At 50.6% G+C, this 15,384-nt stretch overlaps 1 protein-coding gene across 8 annotated transcripts in view; it reads right to left on the bottom strand.

Moving 5' to 3' along the window:
* The window catches only part of PRKAG2 (protein kinase AMP-activated non-catalytic subunit gamma 2), a 245,234-nt gene that overhangs the window by 20,281 nt on the left and 209,569 nt on the right, over window positions 1–15,384 (bottom strand). For all 8 annotated transcript variants that reach the window (XM_059396064.1, XM_059396065.1, XM_059396066.1 and 5 more), the window contains 2 exons: window positions 4,740–4,821; window positions 3,595–3,653 (listed from right to left, as the gene is read on the bottom strand). In XM_059396064.1, the coding sequence (XP_059252047.1) occupies window positions 3,595–3,653; window positions 4,740–4,821 (141 nt within the window). The remainder of the gene's footprint in view (window positions 1–3,594; window positions 3,654–4,739; window positions 4,822–15,384) is intronic.

Raw genomic sequence — 15,384 nt, 5'->3', positions numbered from 1 at the left:
CGAACGCAGGGGCAGAGACCTGTGGGACCGTGTCCAGTGGCCTATACACACGCGACTGAAGTCCCGGGAGGAAGGATGAGCCAGAAAAAATACCTAAAGAAACAGCAATCAAAAACTTCCCAAATTAGGTGAAAAACCAACCTAGAGGATCATGGGAACGTAGCCTAGCTGGGGCAGGAGCCACACAAGGAAAAGCGGACACAGGCGCGGGGCCGCCAGTGCTGACACCAGGGGGACGAGACAGCTTGGAACCAGAAGGAAACGCGGACTCCCCAGAGGACAGAAGGTAAACGTTTCTGCTGACTTCTGACCCCAAGCCCCGGGAGGCCAAAAGACCATGAAATGACATCTTCAATGCGTTAAAAACAACAACTGTCAATTCCACTTCCGTAAAATAGGGCAAGTGTTCTCTGAGCACAAGGATGACCTCAGGACACTGTGACACGAACCACAGTGTCACAACAGAACCGACGGCGTAATGGGGACGGGGGTGCACACAGGCTGACGGCGCCTTGGCACAGAAACTATAGATGCTGCATCCTTTTCCTCTGTATTTTGTTGAAACCAAAAATAAGGGCAGATTAAATGGCACTATATTATGTAGATAATAGATTGCGTTCAGGGACCGCAAGCGCTGGAATTCACAGCACACGTGCAATGGCAGGGTCCCGTGAGCCCGGCAGGGGGACAGGGCCGCACTAGTTCCCGGCTGCAGACAACTAGACAATGGGAAAAACGTGTGCAGGAACGGTTCTCCGACACTGGGCTATTGGCACCCCTGGGAGAAGGCCTGCAAACACAGCGAGCCCCATGCTCACAGCTCTCTCTAGATGTGACCCGGCCAGGGCGCCACACTCCCGCTGAGTTAGGGAGACAGAAACCAAAGTCTGGGGCAGACGGGACCAGGGGAATCTGCAGCCAGAAACCCAAACGGGAGGAGCTGTCCAGGACAAGAAGAGAAGGCGGAGCTGGGATCTCCTAGAGTTGTTTTTGTTTTGTTTTGTTTTTTAAGATCTTATTTATTTATTTGACAGAAATTAAGAGAGCATAAGCAAAGGGAGTGGCAGGCAGAGGGAGAAGGTGAAGCAGACTCCCTGCTGAGCAGAGAGCCTGATGTGGGGCTCGATCCCAGGACTCCAGGATCATGACCTGAGCCGAAGGCAGATGCTAAACCGACTGAGCCACCGAGGTGCCCCCTCCTAGAGTTTCTGACTGGAAACGAAGCGGGGTGTACCCACGGTGAAAGCACACCAGGCCAGGCCAAGACCCACCACGGAAGCTACTGTGTCCTGTGGAATGGAAGGTCCTCGCTAAACCACCAGGGAATCCCAGGGAGCTCCCAGAAGTAACGGGACAAAACCAGTCAAAGACGAACACTCTGACGAAGCTTAAACCCGCCCCCCATAGAAGCGTTTGGAAAGAGGAGCATCATCATCATGGGGGAAATGCGAATCGGAACCACAGTGGGATGCACCGCACACCTGTCAGAAGAGCTGACGTCGAAAAGACAAGAGACAGTAAGTGCTGGCGAGGATGTGCAGCAAAGGGGACCCTTGTGGACCGTCGTGAGAAGGCAAGCTGGTGTCTGCACCATGGAAAACAGCATGGACTTTCCTCAAAACATGAAAACTAGAGCTACCATAGGAGCCAGTAATTTCACTGTGTGTGTGTGTGTGTTTTCTTAAGATTTTATTTATCTGAGAGAGAGAGATAGCATGAACACGAGAGGTGGGAGGGCCAGAGGGAGAAGACTCCCCACCGAGCAGGGAGCCCAATGTAGGACTCGATCCTGGAACTCCAGGATCATGACCTGAGTCGAAGGCAGTTGCTTAACCAACTGAGTCACCCAGGCACCCACTCTGGGTATTTTCCTGGGAAAAAAGCCCTGCAAATACTAATTTGAAAAGATATATGTACCCCTATGCTCGCTGCAGCAGGGCTCACAATAGCCAAGATAAGGAAGCAGCCCAAGTGTCCACTGATAGATGAACGACTGTACACACACGCGCGCGTGAGTATCAGTCATAAAATGGAATGGAATCCTGCCATTTAAATGTGGCAACGCGGAGGGACCTAGAAGGAATCAGACAAAGACAAATACCATATGGTTTCACTTCATACAGAATCTAAAAAGCAGACGAGTAACAAATATACTCATAGGTATAGAGAACAAACTGGTGCTCACCAGAGGGTAAGGGAGGGAGGAGAGAAGAGAATCAGTAAGAGGACCGAGAGGTCCAGACTCCTAGTTACAGAATAAACAAGTCACGGGGATATAGTCAATGAAACCAACTAGCTTTGTAAGGGGACAGAAGGGAACTAGACCGACTGTGCTCATCAGTTCGTAATGTACGTAAACATGGATTCACTGTGTTGCACACCTGAAACTACTATAATACTGTATGTCAATTATAAATAAAAAAACTTTGGGCTGCATATTTAGACAACTGCTTTTATAGAAATTTTGATTTAATTAGCTACTGCTAAGAGTTTTATTTTTTTAAAGACTTGTTTTAGAGAGAGCGAGCGTGTTTGCCAGGGTGAGGGTCCCAAGCAGGCTCCCCAGGGAACGCAGAGCCCCACGTGGGTGGAACCCCACAACCCTGAGATCATGGCACTTAACTGACTGAGCCACCCAGGCACCCCTTGCTGAGATCTTTAACACAGGTTTAGCTGTATTTTATCAAAATATATTCAGTTAATAGTCATGTGTGATTTTGCTAGTTCAAAAGCAGACATATGACCCTTATAAAGAAAACCAGTATTTACCTGCATGGGTGGTATTTAAGAAATCAGATTCCTCATGTGAAATAAATATGGGATACTTACAAAATCGTTGGTTCAAGTTAATTCTGAGAGTATCTCTTATGTTTGTACTTTCCTCATTTTACATAGGAAATTAGTTATTGGGCAATATTAGCTATTACATATAAAACGAGTATTAGATTATCTTTTACCTTTCAGATACCCAAAAGAGCATAAAAGAAAAAAAGTATGCAGTTCTGTCCTTACCTACCCTTGTCAAAAACACTCCCCCCTCCCCCCACAAAAACCAAAACCAAAACCCAAACAAGCTGGTAGAATCACAAAAATCACAGTGTTCGATAAAAGGCCTTATGTGGTTCTCAAACTATGCTCTTAGCAAACAGCTGGACGAGGAACCGGGGATCAGGGAGTTCTCCCACTAAAATTAGCCAGCGGCAGTCTTTTCATAATTGGCAGAAAAATATCAAAACTGAATTTCTCTAATTTTAAGTTTTACTTCTTTAAAACCACAGAGTACATACAGCTCTTGTGAAACAGTTCGGGGGTGACTGCAGGAGGCCGCGGCCCCACGGACAGGCCTGGGAAGATAAGCTCTGGGGCCCCAGAGTGGTGTGGGGCGGGGTCGCCTTGGTCTGCGGGTCCAGCAGTCACAACACCGCGACACGCCCACAGGGCATCAAAGATCATAAATTCAGTGACTGATGTACGCTGATGTGCCCTGCGTGGCATATATTACGTATTTGTACAAATCAACTCCCAGCACCCCCCACCCCCCAATACACAGAAATATACCGCTCCAATGACCCATGTAGGATTTCTGGCACTTACCATGGGTGACTTATAGTATCTATGTAGTATATTTATGAAATCTGTAATTGTTAGCATTCCTGGAACAAAGAATGATATGTTAAATATAAAACAATGAAAAATTTCATAGGATAAGCAAGCCTGGAATCTTTTCTAGAAAAGCTCCTAAAACACACTTTAAACATATCAAGCACAGTTTAATATATTCTATTCTTTAGGACTCTTAGTCTGTTAATTATCTACAACAAATGGAGATAAATTTAGCTGAAATCAAACCTGACAGTAAGTACAACAGACTCAGCCACGGTATTCGGCAATTCAGTGGTGGGGAACTGATCAATACAAAACCTCACAGGAGACTTGCAGTGACATGTAAATATTTTAAAATACTTTAAGGTAAGGTAAGATAAGGTAAGGTATTCCAAAAGCTTTAGACACAGGACACTTCCAGGGCATGTGGATTGTTTCCTGAGAAGCATTCTCCAAATGATGGTTCTTTAAGTACTGATTTAGTGCCCAGTTATTAAGTGCCTACTGTGTGCCAGATGCCAAGACTACAAAGATGAAGAAGACAAGAAACTGTTCTTTGAGGGGATTGTCCCCTAGAGTGGGAGGCAGACACACTGATGATATTAAACCAGACGCACGCTAGCAGAGATGACATCTGCTGTCTACCATGACCTGCACGGTGGGAAATTCTCCAGCTCAGACACCAAGTTATAGGACATTTCCAATAGGATAGCAATGATTTAGCACAGGCATCGATCCTGTCTCTGTCACTTCATTCGCACGGTCCACAAGGGGTCAGCTACAGGAGCGGGGACTGCCCACTGTCACGTACACATGTGCAAAGGCGGCCCAGGTCAGGAATCTGAGCACAGCGTCCCCTGTTCCCTGGCTTCAGAGCAATCGGCAAAGGCACAGAAGCTCCTTTGGGGAGCCAGGGAGGTAATGAGTCAAAAGAAACTCAATAAATAAATAAAGATGGCAACGAGACTCAGTGGGAGCACGCAGGTGTTTTGAATTTGCTAGTGGCCCCACCTTCCCTGGACATAAAAGCCCAGAGTCCTTCAGCTTGGCAGAGTTTTCGAGACTGAATTTCAGAGCAGCATCTGTTAGGATACCTTGGGCTCTCTGCTCTTAGGCTCCAGGCCCACACTGCTTACCTACGAAACTTTGTTTCTTACTCTCCCACAGCGGCGCTGCTCGAACACCATTGGCTACTAACGCAAAGAAGGCCTTTTTTACCTAAAGACAAACAAGAGAAACAAAAACACACTTTAAAGTCCAAACACCAGGGGGGAAATACCTCAACCCTAATATCCAGCCAGATTTTACTGGTTATCTTCAACGTTAGTTCTGTAAGTTTGAGAGGCTAAAAAGAGTTGAATTTATCCACACTGGCAAAAATGCTTTTGTATTCTACTTAAAGCCTGGAGATTTTCTGCAATGGAAACAATGTAATTCACTTCAAAAATTTTTTTCATTGTATCTAAGAACTTTGTATACACAGAGACTTTATACAATTAAAACTGTATAAAAGAATTCAGCTTCAGTTTAATTTCTCCTATATGTGGCTATTAGTTCATTTCGAAATGCTGAAGTTATACCAAATGACCTGAAATGAAAATCTGTTTCTCATACATTCAGTAACAGAGCACACAAGCATTCTTTCTCACTTCCCGGAGGCTGAGAAGACGCGTGAGGGAGAGTAGAGCCTTGCACTCTCACATCGTCTAGAGACAAACATCCAGCATGCGCCTGGCCCTGTTTCAGGTGCACACAGATGGTGTCCCCGGGACCCCGCGGCACAGCCCGTCTGGGGACTGCACCAGGCACAGCAGGCACCGGGGTTGGGGGCGTGTGTATGTGTGAGCAGCCCCAACTCAGTGCTGAAGATGACCCCCCACACGCCCAGAACAAATACACGCAGGGAAGTGGTTCCCCTTTATTAAGAACCGCAGAGACATCCCAGGATCCTGGGATCAAGCCCCGCATCAGGCTCTCTGCTCAGCGGGGAGCCTGCTTCCTCCTCTCTCTGCCCACCTCTCTGCCTACTTGTGATCTCTGTCAAAAAAAAAAAAAAAAACTTACAAAAAAAATCTTTATTTAAAACAAAACAAAACAAAACAAAACAAAACAAAACAAAACCACAGAGATGAAGATCAAAGCAAGTTGGAAGTATTACCCAGAGCTGCTAGAGGCCAACGTCATTCGGTCACAGCAGCTACCTCAAGTGCTGCCATGAAACCAGGTGGTACCATAAACCAGTAGAAAAATGCCTGAGCCACAGTGTACGTATATTGGGAATCCTAAACATTCGTGCTGTTTGCACACTCGTTCTCTCTGTTGGATTATGTAGTCATCCTGAGGATTAGGAGCAGGAATCAAAGATGGTCAGTGTGGCATTACTTCTAATATTCAAACTGGAAAAGTATCTTCCCCCAACAAAAGAAAATGTATTAAATACTGGATTGCCAGTGGGGAAAAAATATCAAATGGTAGAATTAGAAAGACCATGCTGAAGTAAAACATTATAAAGAAGGTTTATGGCAGTGAAAACATAGACTCGAAAATTGTACATTATAATTATGTAAAATATGTGTTTAAATGAAAAACATCAAAGAGAAATAAGCAAAAAATTAAGTGATATTAAGGAGCTGGGACAGTGACAGTGTGTTTCTTTGAAAAAATGTCAATGTGGCCTTTTCTACGGAAGCAGGTTCTTCTCTCTCCCACTGTATGCCAGACCCCAGCTAACTTAATAATGAAAAGAAGTTAGAGAATGACAGGAGCCCAGAGCTTCCCATCAGGCTCAGGCTCCCAACCAATTCAGCATCGGTTTATACCTCTGTTATGACACACTTTGCCTCTGCTTGGCAGGAGTTACATAGGAGCTCGGTTCCCCTACGTGAGTCCAGGTGGGCGAGGAAATCTCATTAATTGTTACACGTGGCCCAGCCCTGCCCAGCACTGTGTCCTGCGAAGTACAAGCCCATGGGGACCCCGCCTGTCTGCTGAATGAACGGCCCAGGACCGGGAAGAGGTGTAGGGCCACTCACCCCTCTGGGCCCAATCACGGGTGACGTGAGAGAGAAATAGAAACTCCACGGCATCCAGAAACGGGTCAAATACTCTTTGAGCCACAGAGTGTATCGAGAATCCTGAAAACAGTCGTGCTCGTGTAACTAACTGGCACCCAGGGATGGCGGGCCGATTTGTCAGGTTTGCTAGCTTTCCCTGGGTGGTGCTCTGGGAACCCCTGACTGTGGTCCCAGAAAATATTATAAAAGAATATGTGGAGAAGTCACAGAAAAACATATTTTAGGACACATTAAATATGAGCTGAGCTTGTTTTTCTAAACTGGCTGGAGCAGCTAGGGACGGTGGGGGGGGACCTTGTAACTGCAGATTACCTACGGTCTTCTCCCAAAAAATGGATTTAGTGGAGAAAACCAATTTTAAAATAGTTTATCAAGATCATCCATGACACCCTAAGTGACCGCAGCTGTTGAAAACCCATCCCAGAGGGCTGCGGGTCTGACCCCGATGACGTGACTGCAGACGCCCGACAAAACCTGCAGGTCACCGAGAGCCCGGCGGACGCCACGTGAGAAGGTTCGAGAAGCTGCTGTTCCCCAGAGAAGAGCAGCACGTGACTCGATTGCCACAGTCATTTCGGAACTTTTCTGTGGGGATTTTCAAGATCGTTTCAAACAGGTGAATCTCAACAGAAAGTTGGAGTCTATCAAAAGGAATCAAATCCACCTCAGGCAGGTTAAAGTGACAAAATCACAGCTAAGCACACGTTGCAGACAAGATGCTAAGAGTCCAAGGCCAAGAGAAAATTGGCGAGCGAGAAAAGACACACGTTCGTGTTCAAAGCAGCAACAGTCCACCGACAGCCCAGCAGGCGTCCGTTTCAACTGTCCAGCACGATGACGGTTCTTCGGAAACGCACAGAACACCGTGCTTCCCAGGGCTCCGTCCCTACGAGTCTGCACCCGAAAATCTCTATTGGCTGCGAAGCGAGTATTTGAGTCTAATGGCCGGTGCAGACAGACCTAAGAAGGATGCATGGCAGGTCTGCCCGGGGGACACCCAGGCCGTGACAAGGACACCAGACGCTGACACGGCGCACGGCTTCTGTGAACTGTGCCGCAGCCGGGCAGGGTGGACAGTGGGAAAACCGCCGCCGAGGCAGCAGTCCGAGGAGCAAGAGAATGGCGAGAACATAACGTGAAAAAGCACCGTCGTGGCCGCAAGAGAAGGCAAAGCAGCAAACACTAAAGGAAAACCCTTGGAAGTCAAATACCACCCGCGTCCTTGCGAGGGGAGAATCACTGGACCCTAGAAGCTTCTGTGCGCTCAAGTCCTTGGCTCTCTGCGCGCCTCTGCGCTGAGTTACAGAATGGGACAACAGGTAGTGCTGTCACAGGGGCCGCGCGGGCTGAGTGAGCCTGATGGGAAGATGCGCGCCGGGGTCGGCACAGAGAGCCCAAAGGAGCCAACGCTGTCATCTCCCAGCGCAGACGGACCCAGCCAGAGGCACACAGAGACGGACTGTTTTCATCTACCCACATGCAACGCTGACACGTCCATACCTCACGGAGGGAGGCACAGTTCCGCCCTCCCAAGACTCAAGACGACACTGGGGAGTGGGTGAGACCCAGCCCCAGAGATAAGGAGCAGATGGCGGGGTCCCAGGGCCCTGTGCCAAGTGGCCCCCCTGCGGCTTCCGGTCCGGCCGCACCTCCCTGGCTCTACAACTCGGCTTTCTCCACACCACATGCATGGAGTTGAGCAACTGCAAACTCTACTTGGAAAATTCCTCCCAATGACAGAAGACGCAGGGTGTTCCCAGTGACCAATGAACAGGCCAAAGGACGGCAGGCCCAATCTGGAAGCGATCTGCAGGAAAAAGCTCTCGGGGGTCTTGCTTACCTCTGAAAACTTTTCAACTGATACGCAATTTGCTCAAAGTGTTTATCAGTTTTAAAATTTACTTTTTTTTTTTTTAAAGATTTTATTTATTTGGCACACAGAGGTCACAAGTAGGCAGAGAGGCAGGCAGGGGGGTGGGGGAAGCAGGCTCCCCGCTGAGCAGAGAGCCCGATGCGGGGCTTGATCCCAGGACCCTGAGATCATGACCCGAGCCGAAGGCAGAGGCTTAACCCACTGAGCCATCCAGGCGCCTCTAAAATGTACCTTTTAATAGGATTTTCAAACAACTGAATGTGATAATTAGATAAGGAAAGATGACAAACTTTAAATATAGAAATGATTTTTTTAAAACAGTAAGCCCTAAGAGATTCTGCTGTCTCCGGGCAAGTGGAACATCTATGCTCCAAACAATGGAAATGTGGTTCCTTGGCTGCTTCACTGTTCTCCGTATAGTTTCACCCCGATTTTCAGTAATTAAGCTGATTGTGGGGCTTTTAAAATCAACACTGATGAACAGCTAAAGCTCTGGAAAACTATCTAATTTGGTTTCTTACTGTTTACCTCAGAGCTTGCCCGGTGGCTTAAACACCCCGGAGGCCTCTCTCTCGTGTCTGCTGGCTCTCCTGGAGCTGCGTGAGGAGGGGGCCGGCCTCGTGGGCGAGGGAGCCCACACCTCCTGGCTCCAGCCCAGCGGACACTGAACTGGTCTGCGCTTTTTTTTTTTTTTTTTTTTTTGGCACTTCTATGCCCCAAAGTTCCTTCTACCTCAAGCGCACCTACCTTCAACTCTACCTATGACAACCTGGTTGGCCTTTACCTTCTAACTCCACAACCTAAGCTGCCCCATCAGTCCCGTCAAGGTTGGCACTCCTTCCCTCCTCCCACTGTGCCTCATTCAGCCCCTTTCGGGTACTTCTGCAGTCTCCCTGTGTCTCCTTAGGCTTAAAAATGGCAGAGCAAACACACTTCCAACACGTTTTCCTCCTGAAAAGCTCTCTCGAAACTTCAGGGAATAGAAGCTGGAAATGGGATGAACCAGGAGGTTTGCGGGGCAGAAGCAGGTGGAGGAAGGTTAATGAGTGACAGAGCCTTGCTGGGGAGGGGCAGGGTGGGGAGAGCAGCAGACCAACCTCTCCCTGCACACGGAAGACCCAAGACTGGAGGCCCTGGCGGGGGTGGGGACGGGGCCAGAGGGGAACAGGAAGCCTGGTGTAGATCGGGGAATGGCCATAGCCACCCGCCACGCCACTACCACTATCACCACCGAGGATCATTTTCTGGAGAACCGGCCCTGCAAATATGACGCACAGATATGAGCACTGGGAGCTGCCGGTGAAACCGACCAGTGATGCTGGGCAAGAACCGTCCCCCCCACCCATGCATGTCCCTGCTGCCCGCCCTTCGGTCCCAACAGGCAGCCTAGACTCACAGCCGCTTGAGGAGACCTGGAGCGCAAAGCCACAGACGCTCCCATTGTGGGCACATCTTCCCCAGAGGGAAATGGAATCAAAACTTCCCAGGGGTAGAATCAAAGACAGAGAGAGAAAGAGGCAGGACAAGAATATTAAAGGATGACTTCAGGGAGCCCAAGACCTGCAAGCTGAAGTCTCAGAGGAAAAACGGTAGGAAGAAAATCACCGAAGACAAGCGCTCCAGGTTCCGGGGGCGCACCGTGGGCCAGCACGAGGAACACAAAGACCATAAGGAGGCCTGCTGGTCTGGAATTCTGGAGCACCAGAGAGAAAGGGAAAATCCCAATACTTTTAGAGGCGAAAACTCATATAAAGAGGACACAACCCATTTCTCTTTAATACTTGCATCCAAAAGCAGTGGAAGGACGCTTTCAAATTTCTAAATAAAGATGATTTTCATTATGGAATGCTATACCCAGCAGTCTATACGGGGAGTCTGAAAGATAAACAAATACTTAATATTTCACATGATGACCTCCGTGCATCTGTCCGTGGGAAGCGCTGGGGTTAAGTGTGACCCCGCAGCATTCGTCTGTGGGAGCCCTCACTCCCAGGACTGACGGTATCAGGAGGTAGGGCCTTTCGGAGGTGAGTTTATTTTTTTTTATTTATTTATTTATTTATTTATTTATTTATTTATTTTTTTTTAAAGATTTTATTTATTTATTTGACAGACAGAGATCACAAGTAGGCAGAGAAGCAGGCAGAGAGAGAGGAGGAAGCAGGCTCCCCGCTGAGCAGAGAGCCCGATGCGGGACTCGATCCCAGGACCCTGAGATCATGACCTGAGCCGAAGGCAGCGGCTTAACCCACTGAGCCACCCAGGCGCCCCCGGAGGTGAGTTTAGATGAGGTCACGCGGGTGGGGACCCCACGATGGGCTTAGTGGCAGGGCTCTGCCCTGTGAGGATGGGGAGAAGGCAGCAGTCTGCCAGCCGGAAGGGAGCCCTCCTGGGGAACTTCCCTGACCACCGTCTCCATCGCGGACTTACAGCCTCCCCAGCTGCGAGCGGTGGGGCCCTGCTGCCGGAGCCCCCGCTGTGCTGGTGTGTGACCGCAGCCCAAGTGGGCTAAGACAGTAGCTACGGAAGAATGTGCTCCACCCTGCGAAAGGGAATAGACCAAAGAAGCAGAAAGCATGTGTTCAAAAGTCAGGTGTTGCAATGAAGGAGGAAGATGAGGATGAGGTGTTTCCCGGCCTCGGCCTCGGGAGACAGGGGTGAGCAGGACGGGGAGTGACAGCCGGAGCAGGAAGACCCAGGACCCAGAGGGAGTGGCTCCAGGGGGAGCTGAAGACACGTCAGACAGGTCTGACCACACAGAAAATCCCATCAAGAAGTCAGAAGTTGTGGAAAGGCGTAGATGGTCCAACTAAGAAGGGGAGCGCTCGCAGGTCCGGAATAACACTGAACGGCAGGACGAAGGACACGGGAGCGTGATTAGTCTCCGCTGGGCTCCGCGGACTGGATAAAACGGACCCAGTCCAAACAATGACATCTCGCCAGGAAGGAATTCACCGCCCCTCGAGACCTGGCGATGCTGGGAAGATGAGGGCAGGGAGGAGGCCACACAAGGGGCAGGACCCCCCCATCCACCCGGCCTGGAAGTAAAACACGTCTCAAGTCAGGAAGCGATGTAATGTGGCTGTCCAGTCTAGACTGCGTCGCTGAACTGGTTGCTTCTGGGCAGCATGACAAGGATGTGACAACAGGGACAGAGGCCGCTGTGTTTGACTGTAAGCGTTTCATACTGCTTGATGCGCAGAACTGCTCCTATCTCCTTCTTTGAAAACCCACACACGGGTCCCCAGTGTGCTCCTGTGGGGGTCAGCCCGCGCGCTCCCCAGTTAGCGCAGGCGTGCGGAGGGCAGGGCCACGGCGTCTTCACCACCCCACTCTTCACATAGTGCTCGGCCCCCAGTTTTGTTCTTTTCTGGAACACTCATATGCTAACATGTCCTCGTTCTGCATACCGTCTGCTTACTCACTGGTCCCAAAACAGGTTAGCTTGTTAAGGAATCTTTCTGTATCTTATTTTTGGCTATCTCCGGTTTCAAGTCCTCTGTGAAGTCGATGATGCCATCCAAGTCAGTACTACTGAAGTCACCGTCCCAGATACTGATGAGCCGAGGGTACAAGAGTCCTGTTTCTTAGCTTGGGTTCCCCAGCAGGCAGAGCCTGGCCTGCACATCCTTTACTGGGAACGTGACCCGAGGAGCAGGTGTGCAGGATGGGCGTGAAACGGGCTAGTGGATGAGCCCGTGTGCCGATGGGCGGCTGACATGGCCACAAGCACAGGCAGACGGACTCAGTCTTGCTGGCGTCTTCTGGGGACTGTCACTCTGAGGGTGGAAGGCAGAGGCGTCTCTCCCCTGGTGTCTGTCCCCCACTGGTAAGGAGACTGGGGGTATGCTGGCAGGCCTGGGCTGAGGTGCCACCCCATGGTACCTGTGTGACTAGAGAGGTGGCTGGAGTCACAGGTGACGTTAAGTGGATTTTAAAAGGACGCAGTGGACACGGTGCTCTGCGCTGAGATGTCATCAACGTCCTTCTGAGGCCCAGACCGAGCTATGAACTCGTTCACCGAGCAGACAGCCCGCACTCCCGCGCCGGCTCCGTCAGCTGTCTAGCTGAAACTGAGACATGCCTGTCCTGTTTTACCTCAGCTGCGGAACTATCCAGAAAGGAAATCGGGCTCGACTTCTGTGACTTTGTCAATTCATGGTAGGTTCCCAGAAATGACTTCTTTGACTTTCACTAATCATTCATTCACATATCTTACCTGGGACGGGCACCACATTCCACAGCCACAGGATTTTTTTTTTTTTCTTTTTTGAATCTGTTTCCTTTCATCTCTAGCCTGGGCCCCAGAACACTTTTCACAATTCCCGTGATATCACCAGCAGCTTGGCGATCTGCTTTCCAAGGCCCTTTGTTACACTGGAATGTGATTCATCTGGGTCAGAAAGCAAACCGGTTCGGTGGCGCCCTCCCAGAATCTCTACACCCAGCTCGGGCTTCAGTTTCCTCTACTCGCCGCCTACTGTACTTTGTCCACTTCCACCATTTTCCTTGATAGGGGAGGAAGGACAAGAAAAGTTGAGGCGTTTTATTTTTTCTTTATTTTTCTTTCTTTGCACCTGCAGCATGGGTCCCTCTCCTTCCTGTTGCTTTTATTTATTTTTACTTCCTTTTCCGAGGGTGGGGGGAGGGGCACAGGGAAGGGACAGAATCTCAGCAGGTTAAACGCGCAGAGCCCGACGCAGGGCTCGATCTCATGGCCAGAATGGAAATCAAAGGTCGGTCACTTAACCCATGGAGCCACCCAGGCACACCGCCCGCCCCTTGCTTTTAAAATAAGCAAGCCATGCACCCTCTCCACTTGTGGACCTCAATTCGAGTCCCAACTTACGCCCACCCTGGGCGGCCCCCCTGCTCCCCCCCCCCCCCCCCAGCTTGCTTTAATGCTGTGCTCTTATTTTCTGCGTCTTCTAAGAACTCAGGCTTACCACACAGCCACTTACTCGGCTGCTGGCCATTTTCCCTCCATTTGCTCTCACATTTTATTAATAGTTACACTGGCTGAAATAGCTGAGCGGCAAAATACAGTAGTGACAGGTCATAACGGAAGAGCACACATGTGTTCACACGTCTGTGCTGACACGAAGGAACACACAGCGGGAGGCAAGGGACCGCGTCCCTGCAGAGGCGCCCCCCCAAGCCCCCCGAGCGAGCGTGCTCTCGGGCCGGGCCACAGCCCCGCACACATCATGTGTCCAGTGACTTCGAGGACGACAGCACAGACGTGGAGAAACCTGAAGATGACCGCGGCCACCAGGTGACCCGTGTTACGGTGCACAGAGCTGAGACTTGCTAAGTGTAAGCACCCTTGGTGGGACAGGATGAAAGGGCACCCCATCTTGTGGCCTCCCTTCTAAAACCCAGAATCCCAGACTTAGGGTGAGAAAAACAGCAGGCAAATCCCAACAGCGGGGTCTCCTGCAGAACACCTGCCCAGTGCTCCCTAGAGCCGGTAAGGCCACAGGAGCAAGGGAACCCCGAAACACCACCACGGCCCAGAGGAGCCCAAGGAGACGCGCTGACCCGATGTCATGGGAGAGCCCAGGGGGGATCCTCGGACAGGAAAATGACATCAGGTAAATCTGAACGAACTTGGGCTTTAGGGGACAATCATGGATCAGTACTGGTTTGCGAACTGTGACAAGCGTCTGCCACCCTGATGGGAGATGGCAGGGATGAGGGAACCGTGGCTGGGGTACTCGGGAAGTCCAGACACACTTCACCGCTTTTCTACAAATCTAAAACTACTCTCGAATAAACATTCTACTAGAAATTTTAACTGTTGGTAGAGTATTGCTAAAAAGTCATATTGCCGTTGTGAGGGAATTCTTAATGCTCCCCCTGCACCTCAATCTTGGGAAGTTTTATTTATTTCTGAGCCTCTCATCACTCCTGGGGTGTCACCATTTAGAATCTGAGAGCATCAAATCCTATCTTTCTGTGAACGACCAGGCTTCTCTGGAAGAGCTGGGACATGTCCTCCTTCTCCCCTGGGCCATGTAAGAAGCTGTTGTCTCTCGGCTCCAGAGCAGAAAGGTCTGGCCTGTGACTGTCTCTGGACCAGCCGTGGATTACCGTCAACTCAATCGCATGGTGACTAATTGTGGTGATTCTTCCTGACGTGGCATCCTGGGGGACCTGCCACGGCTACCCGGACGCATACTTTCTCGCCACAGCATCCCAGGAGGACCCCCAGCGGCAGTCTGCTTGGACCTGGCACGGGCCCCCCCACGTGCCTGGAGGCTATGCTGCCCGCCGGCCCTCTGCCTTCAAGCATCTGCAGGGGCGTGCATCCTTCCGGAGTCTGCGTGCTGCCCGGGTCCACTGCGCCGAGGACGTGGTGCTGAGTGGACCAGCGGGCAAGAAGAAGCAACACTCCAGACGATGCTCCCGTGGGCCGTAAGGAAATCAGAGGGTGAGTTCCCCGGGTGAGGGGACGCTGGGGCACTCGCAGCCCCTGCAAGGGACATTCAGGTTGTTGCTCTGCACACACCCGCCGGGCACACATCGCAGGGAGAGGTCTTTTGGAAGCAACAGGCACCAAGAAGCGGCTACGTTGACACATTCACTGAGTGGCCCATAAATGCTGTTCTCAGGGTGACCAGAGCAAGGGAAGGCCCGGTAACCAGTCCAGGCTCCTCGTCCACACGAGGGATCCGTACGAAGCCCCATCAGACGCCAGCAGGAGACCCCGAGGGCACACGTTCGGGGCTGAGAAGAGCAGCAGGAAACCACGCCTTCTTGTGTGGACAGTTCCCGTCCCTCTGAGAAGCAACTCCCGGCTTGTTCCCGGGCCTGGGACAGACGGAACGATGG

This window comes from Mustela nigripes, chromosome 4 (assembly GCF_022355385.1).
Source record: "Mustela nigripes isolate SB6536 chromosome 4, MUSNIG.SB6536, whole genome shotgun sequence".
NCBI classification, from domain to species: Eukaryota; Metazoa; Chordata; class Mammalia; order Carnivora; family Mustelidae; genus Mustela; species Mustela nigripes.
The sequence above is the reverse complement of the archived record's forward strand: the minus strand, read 5'-3'. Positions and strand labels throughout refer to the sequence as shown.